Consider the following 9909-nt stretch of genomic DNA (forward strand, 5'->3'; position numbering starts at 1 on the left):
TTTGACTACTTGTTTAGTGGCAGTCTTTATTTGCATGAATAGTACGTCCCACTTCTTGGGCTTTAAGTTTGAATCGAGTTTAACTGGGTTAAGTACATGCATGGGTTATTAACATTGCGCCAATTATTGACTATTTGACCAATGTATATATCCCTTGAACAAGATAGAAAATTAATATATGGCTAGATGACTCTTTTAACCTAATTGCAATTTGCAAACCAAGGTATAAATTCACAAAGTCATCTTTCAAATGGTTGAACTTTATAGAATCATCAAGTGTCTTATCACATAACCTGACTTTGTAACTCCACATAAAAGAATCGAAAATGTTGATTTTTAAGAAAAGGGGAGATAATTCAATTAATAACAATGTTATAAGGTATCAGATAACAATGATGATCTTGGCTTGAGAAGAAAGAGATTAGAATGATAGAGAGTAAAAGAATATGATAATGAGTATTATTAAGGTTTAATTATTCTATGGGTCCTATAATTTTATAAAATTTTTAGTTAGGTCTTTATATATATATTTTTTAATTGAGTTCTTATACCAAATTTTTTTTAATTGAGTTCCTACACTTTTTTTTCTTTTATTTGATTTTTGCACCAATTTTTTTTAGTTAGGTCCCTATATAATTAAGCCAATTACTACTAAGAGGGATCTAATTAAAAAAAATTAATGCAGGGACATATTATTAATATTGAATCATTACATTATTATGCAGTATGTATATTCTTATTTATAGAGTCTCAAAATTGTTAGCTTTATATAGAACAGCCTAACAGAAATTTGTTAAATCAGTTAACTCTATATAAATGATGTATCTCCTATATACCCCCCTCTCAAACTCATGGTCCTTCAACATGAGACCCTGAGTTTGTCTCTAAACTGGGTAAAGGAGCTAACGGACACCGATTTGGTGAGGACATTAGCAATATTTGATCACAGGTCGGGATATGAGCTACACAAAGTTTACGTTGCTGAACTCTCTCTTACACAGCATGAAGATCCAAATCAAAATGCTTAGTCTTATTGTGAAGGATTGGATTTGCTGTAAGAAGAACAACGCTTATATTGTCACAATAAATAGTAGGAATAGACGAACATGATATCATCAATTTCGATAGAAGGTTTTGAAGCCATCAAATGTCAATTTCTACAGCTGCAATGCTCTGAAATTCTGCCTCAGCACTAGATCGACTCACAGACCGTTGCTGCCTACTATACCAAGCTACAATGTTGGATCCCAGAAAGACACACGAACCAGAGGTAGAGCGCCGATCATCAACATCACTTCCCCAGTTTGAGCCTGCAAAGGCAAAAATCCTTAAATTAGTACACGGTCTGAAAATAATCCCATGATCAATAGTGCCAACAAGATATCTAAGGATCTTTTTAACTCCAAGCCAATGTGGTAACTGAGGTTGATGCATAAATTGTGAAACTTTGTTCACAACAAATACAATTTCTAGTCTAATGAGAGTCACATATTGCAAGGCACCCACCACTGACCTATAGAAAGTGGGTTTGTCGAAAAATTCACCTTCAATGTTAGAGAGCTTAGTAGTAGTGATCATGGGTGTTGGCATAGGATTAGAGTAATTCATACCAACTCTATACAGTAAATCCTTAATATACTTAGATTGAGTTAGAATGTAGGAACTTGCATCAGATTTGATAGCTTCTATACCAAAAAAGTAATTAAACTCACCCAATTCTTTTAAGGAGAAAATAGAGTGCAATTGTTTCATAAGTAGGGATATTTCTTTATTGTTAGAACCAGTAACTAAGATGTCATCAAAATAAACAAAGATATAAATGGATGAAAAAGAGGTAAGGCGTGTAAAAAGGGAAGGATCTAACTATGTGGTTTTAAAGCAAAATTTTGAAAGAGTATTGGATAGAGTCATGAACCACGAATGTGGTGCCTGCTTCAATCCATAAATGGATTTGTGCAGTCAACAATCTTGACTAGAGTCATTATCAACAAAGCATGGTGGTTGTTGCATATACATCGTCTCATGAAGGACACCATTCAAGAATTTATTATTGAAGTCATATTGAAAATTTTGCCAACGTTTTGATAGAGCAATGGTAAGTATAACCCGGATTGTGGCTGGTTTAATGATTGGACTAAATACCTGATCAATCGCTCCACAAAGATATCCCTGATTGGGGCTAAATACCTACCGAAGTCACAAAGGTATCCCTGATTGGAGCGCCGTATGCGCGTAACTCTAGGTGGTACCCCACGTTTTGCAAGGTGATAGTGGCCTCACCTCATGGGAGATGAAACGTGTAGATCTCCGGACGCTATCGCTCCACGAATGCCGTAATCAGAGAATTGTCGAATATGAAATCTTTGAGGGGCACTGTGTCGCCGAATCCAGTCTCAACCAGATACGGGACGATGGCGTCTGATAAAGGAAGAGTATGACTCACTTGTTGAGCCAGTAGAAGGTGAAGCCTCTGAAAAAAATAAAATATTCATAATTATAAAAAAATATTTTTAAAACTTTAATTAGGTCTTCGACGTTTAACAGTCCTCATATTTTAAAACTTTTAAATAGGTTTCTATATTTTTTTAATAAATTCTTACACTATTTTACTTTGTAATTGGATTTTTTTTAGTATAAAAATTTTTAAAGTTAAATAAATATTTCTTTCTAAGTTAAAGATATTTCTAATTAAGGACATATTTACATCTTTAATTACAAGTTTTTTAGACAAATATTATTCTATTAATTTTAATATATTTGATACTAAAAAAACCTAACTAAAAGATTATAATAAGTAGTAATAATTTGCCACAGATAAAATAGAGTTCCAAACTAAATAACTATATAGTAATAATCTACCATAATTAAATAAAGTTTCAAATTTCTACAAACGACCTATTCCTAACGCTACAAACTATACTCTAGTTCTTCGCAACAATCCTAATTATGGCTACATACAAAAATATATCTATATGGGATAGCACAAAATTCAACACATAAAAACTAACATTAAAGTCGGCTGCGCAACGTAATGCGAAGTCTCGTTCATCCTATTGATGTCTCTATCATTATTAACTGCACGTGCCATCGTTGTATTTATTGATATGGTTAGAAAGGAGTAAAAGAGACGAAAAAGTAGTTGAAAAGTTTAAACTGAGACCCGGTCAAAGGTTGTGAACGACATATATTTAAAGATGTCTCCCAGCCTTATCTCGTTTACATATTTGCACGTATCTCTCGTTTATACCGTAAATAAAATATATAGAAAATTAAATTATTTACCGTGTAAACAAGATAAAAGAGAATTATTTATTTATTTCAGTAATTATTATAATTATTTTATTTATTAAAATAAAAATTCTGTTAAAGAAAGGGTACATTTTCCTTGAACCAAAGTTGTGTACAACTAATACTAGGTTGCAAAATTGTCCGGTCACAGGGTATAATTGTCTATTTCATTCTCCATGGAAAATAAAAGTGACATTTATTAGAGTAAGGTCTGTGGACTCAGAAGAAATAGAAAACGGGATGGTACATAAATTTCGCGGCAAATTGGGTCCATTGGGATGCTACCGTGACATCAGGGGCACTCCTAAATTTCCCTGAAAACATTTTTTTTTGTTTCTCACTGATTGAAAAACTTAGTTGGGGGGCAGATGCAGTGTATACACCATACATAACTCGTCATCTTTGATTGACATCGACAATTTCTTACTAATAACATTTATTTTGGAAGGTGTTTAAAGTTCTTATGTTTGATGAGGTTGGGTATAAAACACACAATAAGATGGAGATTACTATCTTTGTCCTACATGCAAATCATAAAAAAAATGTTGACTTTCTATTTATCACTTATAGCTTTCATTTCTGCACATCAAAACTACATTGGTAAATATCTGTGACTTTTTGGTCAAAATAAATAATTAATAATAAACATAAATCTAATTGTCTCGCATACATGATATTCATTAAATTATTGCTCCCTTATGTTTACTTTTTATCCTTAATTTGGATGACATAATAAACCACTTTGTCGAATTCTATAGTAGTTGAGCAACTCTTAATGAATGTGAACTCTTCAACATTTTCTTTCTTTCATAACACTGCAAACTTAATGAGTGCTAGTATTGAGAAAACTTCTTGCATTGATGTTGACTTGTGTAGCTAACTAGCCATTTCACTTTTAATAGATTTTGGAACCTTTTCTCATCTTATGATCAATAGGTTCATGACTTCATGCAATGTTCCTTTTAGTAATCAATATCATCTCAGTGCCGTCCTTCTATTGTTTTCACTTTTCAACGCAGCATGCATCTCAATATTATATTATTATTATTATTTTAGTTTACTTACATTTGTCTCAACCTAACAAGAAGTTGCATTATGCTTAACCTTAAAGCATAATCAATGCTAAAACCGTAGAGGCTTCATTTTCTGATTCTTATTCTTAACTTTTTAGTTATTTCGGAACGCATATCTCAGTCACAAGCTAGCTTTAAGCAACAACAGTAACCAAGGAACTTCTAATCAGTATAAAGTTTAAACAAACAAACACTTTTTATATATATATATATAATTACAAAATGAATACATGTAGTATACAAGTGACTCACCTTGTCCCCCTCAGAAAAATTAAAAATTTAAAAAACAAACCTCAACAGAATGCAAGTATGCAAAAGATGAGAGAAGAGAAAAAGGAAGAGGCTACTTACCCCATCTTTCACCCTTATCAAAGGAAACAAAAAATGAAGGAAAATGACAAAAGTAGTGGCCCTAATTCTGTCTCTAATAAACTAAAGCTATATGTACCTGGCACTGGAATCTTTTGATATATCCCTCCAGCTTTGCAAGCCAGGTCTTTTTTCTCACAAAATACACAATGTGACAGGTTGGCCTTAACCTCACTACCCTACACAGACATATACTCAATCATCACCATCCTTTTCCACAAAGACTGATGATGAAATGGAGACACCAACCCCATAAAAATTTTGGGCTTACATGGACAAAACAAAACAAGAAAAAGAGAAGGGTAGACTCCAGTTTTGTTGTCCACCATGATTGTATCAACACAGACCATACCAGGATTTCCCCTCTCCATTAAGGAATCCCACTTTTTGTTAACATTGAAGTGATGCATTTGCATTGGTTGTCCTGTATCTATGGTAGACCACACCAGTGGTACTCAATGCTCATGTTGTATGCTTGATCTGCTGCATGTGGATCAACTTCAATTCCAGTATAACAAATCTGCATTCATTAAAGAACAAGATAAGTCCATAAAATCAAACAATGTAATCAAACGTTGCAGAGTATTATAAAATCATAAACTCAATTGGGGAGTTAACTCAAGTTCAGCATTTTTATTTTACCTAGTATGAGCATGGACTTGTTAGTTACACTGCAAGATCTCCCATGTTCCTCACTCTGAGTTCCACATTCCTGAGATCACGAAGATGTTGTAGAATTTCTTGAAGAAGCTCTAACCCTTTGTCCCCTTTTCTCAAGGAGCTGATACAATGCTTTAGAAACTCTCTATCTGCCTCCAACACCTGTAGTCTCTCATAAACATGATCCACTTCCTCTTCTAGAGCAAGCTTTTTCTTATCCGAATTAGCCTTTTCTGCCGAAATGTGTTGCATGGGAGAAAATTCTAACTCATCTCCACTCAACTCCACATCTTCTTCTGTGCTCATTGCATCAAAAAGTGGGAGAAGACTCTTGGCTTTTGCACCCATGATTTTTATCCCTTCATGATGCTTACCATTTGCATGGCCATTTGCATATCCATTTACCTGACCTCCATGATCATCAACATCATGATCATGATATCCATTCCCATTCTCCTCACAAAGATATTCTGTTGATTTTGTATCATCATGAACTTGCTCTTGCTCTTCATAGTTCAATATAATAAGCTTCTCTTCCAGTACCTTCAACTGTTCTATAATTGATAGCCTCTCTTGTTCAAAGTTTGCCAATGATTCCTCCAAATACAAGACTGCATCCACAGGTGTGTTCTGGTTGTTGCTGCATTCTTGCTGGCTGCTACAAAATCCGTTTTCTTCCTTCGCTTCATGACTCAAATCGATAGATAATCCATCGCTATCTTCAGCAATGCTGCAAGAGGGAGATGAAGTTCTGCTTCTTATACTGCTACCATTTCTTGACATCATCAACATCTTTTCCCTTACCTCATATTCATGAACCTTTTTCCTATACACTTCAAGCTCCTTTTCTAGCTCTTGCTTCTCTTTCTCCCTCTTCATCATAAGCTCATTCAGAAGCTGCAATGCCTCTTGATCATACTCAGATTGTTCTTCCATCATTCTCTGATACTGCAAAGCTTCCATCTGCATTGCTGCTTTCTCTTCTTGAAGCCTATTTATCATTGCCATTGTTTGATTTGCCGCCACGGCAGATGCACTTCTCTCTTCTTCTAGTTCTGCATATAGAGTGCTTAAAGCCTTCCTTTCTGATTTCAATGCTGATTTTAGCTTCTCAATGGATACCTCGCCGCATTCTAGATCACTTACAACGCTTCCATCCAACGACTCTTCTGTTCCAGATTCTTTCCTGTCAAGGAGTAGTAGTTTCTTGTGTATTTGATGCAGACTCTCCACTGAAGTTGGGGTCTCAGGAACCCTTTCTTCCTCATTCTCATGAATCTCAGAAGACTCCGAAAAGTGGTTATTTACTGTTGGCATTCTCACTTCAAGTGACATGGTTTTGAATTCCACAAATTCTTCTAATTTCTCATGGCCTACTTATATATTGAATTGAAAAATGTCACAAAACAGAATGAAAAATTTCTAGCAAGAATGAGATAAGAAGTTAAGGTTTACCACTATGATCCTGGACTTGATAACTGACTGTGCTAGTAGATGGATCTTCTTGTATCCTTTGACTTGTATCCAAAACAATATCTTGGCTTTGATACTCATCAACTTGCTCCTGATCAGGAATTTCAGTCCCTATGGACACTTCTGCTTCAAATTCCTCTCCCTGCAACTGCGATCCATCTTCAGACGCTGCGCAAATAAAGATAGGTATTAGATCATTCAATAAACATAGAAAATCAAGTAAGAGAATAGAATAACAACTAACCTGTTGAAACATCTGAACATGATTCTCCATCTCTTCTTTCCATGTTTGGTTCAGCATTATCATCCTTGTGCAAATCTTCAGTGGTTTCAGCAATCTTCACATCTTGATAATCTTGCTCCAAATGTTGTTCCTCTTCTTGTAATTGAATTGATTCAATCTCATTGACCTTAAAGGCCTTTGTATTCTCTTGGCATGAAAATTCTGCCACAGTTTCCTCCCCAGAAATGTGCCAATTCTCAATAACCGGCGCAGCTTCAGCATCAACACTCGTGTCAAAATCCAGAATAAAATCTTCGCCATTGGCCTTATACCTACTTTGATTTGCATCTTCTGTGGCAGCAGAGTCAAATTCAACAGGAATCAACCTGCAATCATCACCATGAATGAAAAATTCAAGATGTTTGTTTGGAATTTCCAGAGTCGTCTCCCCCTCAGTGCAATCAACTTGAGAAGTAGTGTTCTTCTCACAGGCCTGATCATCATTCTTTTCCTCAGAAACTATCAAAGCTTCTGCTTCCTCTTCAATGGCTTCTTTCCCTTTCTCTAAACTAAAATCCAAGCCATCACAAACAGAACAAGCACAACTCTCCCCTGCTTCCTCTGTTCTTCTACCAGAGCACTGATCAATCTCAAAAACCAAGTCACCTCCCCTGTTTTCTTCAGTGCTCTGTTCATCTGATCTGCTGTGATCCGAGCGATCGCCATCGTCAACCTCCGTGTCAACGCCACGCTCTGTGAGCAAATTCTGCTTCTGGTTATACCCCAAAACATCAAGAGAAGGCTTGATCAGAATGCAAGGAGGGTAGAATCTGCTGTCCAAGTTGGTGCCACAACAAGAACAAGTCAGAGGCTCCTCTGTTTTCTCAATAGCCCTGTCATCAGCCACACCAATTTGCTTCATCCATGGGAAGAAACCAAAGCTTTGAGACAATTTGGCATAACTTGGTTGAGATGAAGATGAGCAATCCTCACACATGTGGTTTGATTCAGCCAACTTGTGATGGTTGGAGCAGAACCCAAGCTTGGAAATCTCAGAGGCATGAGCTTCACAAACAAGATCCTTGCATAAACTCTTGTTGAATTTTGCAGGCTCTATGAGATGATCGATTCTGGTGCACCACATGCAGGGTCTCTTGAGGCCAAATAAATCTGCAAACTTTATGATGAGGTAGGAGAAGAGAGAATTGAGGAGAAGGAGGAGGATGAGAATCCATTCAAGGATGGCATAGACAAGAACAAGGGTGATCTTGTTGGTGTTCCTGTGTAACATGGTTGCAAACTTGTTAGCAGCCATGGTTGTTGTTGTTGGTTTCTCTGTGTTTTCTCTTTTGTTATGTACAAAAAGGGATGATGTTTTACCCTACAATAGTATTAGTATATCAGATTTTGGTGGAATCTAAAGGAGGTGGTACTAGAATTAGAGGAAGAGGAACAAGTTTCCAAGGGAAGAGAGGTTTAACTGTTTATGAGAGAGAGAGAGAGGGTGGTTTTATTTGGAGGTATTGGTGGTGGTATGGTTTGAATGGAATGACAACCAAAGAAGACTCTGAGGTGAGGGGGAAATTGAAAATGAAAATGAAAAAGAAAAATTAAAAAGAAAAGAGATGTTCTTGAGTCAAAGAAAGTTAAAGAATGTTTTATTTTCTAAGCAACATTTTAGTGCCTTTTTGACAAAAACTATAGAACCTTAGTAGCAGTAGTTCACTTGTTCCACTAGAACAACAATTAAGGTTACTTGTCCCATTTGTGCCTTAATATTGTGGAATTGAGCACTTCTTTTCTGATACAAAATCTGAATAAGTTTCTTTGTTGAACCAGTAATTTTTTGAGGATTGAAGTACTAAATAATTTACTACATCAATATCTAGAATTTTCTTTGGCCAAAATAATATTATTGAAAATCCATTAATGGTGCCAGCTCGTGTTGGAAAAATCCACAAAGGCAAGAAATGGGATGGCCCACAAGACCACAGATATGAGCTGGTGGGGACCACTCCAAAGTAAGGGGGTGTGGGTGTGGGGCCTTATACGGCTGCAGATGCTTCACTTCATTATGAGGGTCTGTTTCCTATCACACTTTCTGTTTTTTGTTATATACATATAATGCACTTCCAACCAACCAATTATTATTGTAAGTAAAAACTCTTTATTCACAATATTGCTCCTTAAAACCTTCACTCATTTTACTTTGCTAACAAGCATTTATATATGCTGATAAATAACCTCAACAAATCTAATATTACTATATTATGGAAGAAAAGTATCTTGTCTTCTTTTTTTTTCTCACTCAAGATTATGTCACAACCCAAAATTAAATTGGCTTTCTTTGTCAAATATACTAATCAATAAATTTATTAGTTTATAATAGTAATTATTTTTAAAAAATTGATGGTTTTGCATAACTTTTTAGTCTAATATATTTTTATGATATTTTCAAAATGTATTTCTAGAACACATATTAATAAACGATAATACTATAGTGAAGGAAAAAGTTGAGTAAAGAGTGAAAATTGTTTGTTTTATAATATAAAAAAATATGTTAAAAAATAAAAATATTATGTGCAATACACACTTTCTTTAAAAATTTAATTATATTTTTTATGATATTCTCAAAATGTATTTTTAGAACACATATTAATAACGGATAAAACTATAGTGAAAAGAAAAGTTGAGTAAAGAGATAAAAAAAATATTTAAAATATAAAAATATTATGCGCAATGCACATTTTTTTAAAAAAATTAATTATAATTTTTATTCTTTATCCAACTTTACCTTGACTGGAAGAAATTTCTATTAGTAAA

The 9909-nt window shown here is 34.8% G+C and overlaps 2 protein-coding genes across 3 annotated transcripts; both read right to left on the bottom strand.

The window, feature by feature from the left end:
* Positions 1-1143: 1143 nt before the first annotated feature.
* LOC112783896 (uncharacterized mitochondrial protein AtMg00810-like) lies at positions 1144-1578 on the bottom strand. The gene has a single exon (XM_025826976.1). It carries the CDS (start codon positions 1576-1578, stop codon positions 1144-1146), a length of 435 nt encoding a protein of 144 aa, XP_025682761.1.
* Positions 1579-4538: 2960 nt separating this feature from the next.
* LOC112792514 (myosin-binding protein 2) lies at positions 4539-8929 on the bottom strand. 2 transcript variants are annotated; one of them, XM_025835783.3, is made up of 4 exons: positions 7108-8929; positions 6846-7031; positions 5373-6763; positions 4539-5250 (listed from the first exon to the last, which is right to left on the bottom strand). In XM_025835783.3, exons 1-3 carry the CDS (start codon positions 8399-8401, stop codon positions 5397-5399), a joined length of 2847 nt encoding a protein of 948 aa, XP_025691568.1. In that variant the 5' UTR covers positions 8402-8929; the 3' UTR covers positions 4539-5250; positions 5373-5396. The 2 variants fall into 2 exon arrangements, with proteins under 2 accessions (XP_025691568.1, XP_025691566.1); XM_025835781.3 differs by having other exon boundaries at positions 5373-6766; positions 7108-8923.
* Between the last annotated feature and the right edge of the window lie 980 nt (positions 8930-9909).

This window comes from Arachis hypogaea, chromosome 13 (genome assembly GCF_003086295.3).
Source record: "Arachis hypogaea cultivar Tifrunner chromosome 13, arahy.Tifrunner.gnm2.J5K5, whole genome shotgun sequence".
Taxonomy (NCBI): Eukaryota; Viridiplantae; Streptophyta; class Magnoliopsida; order Fabales; family Fabaceae; genus Arachis; species Arachis hypogaea.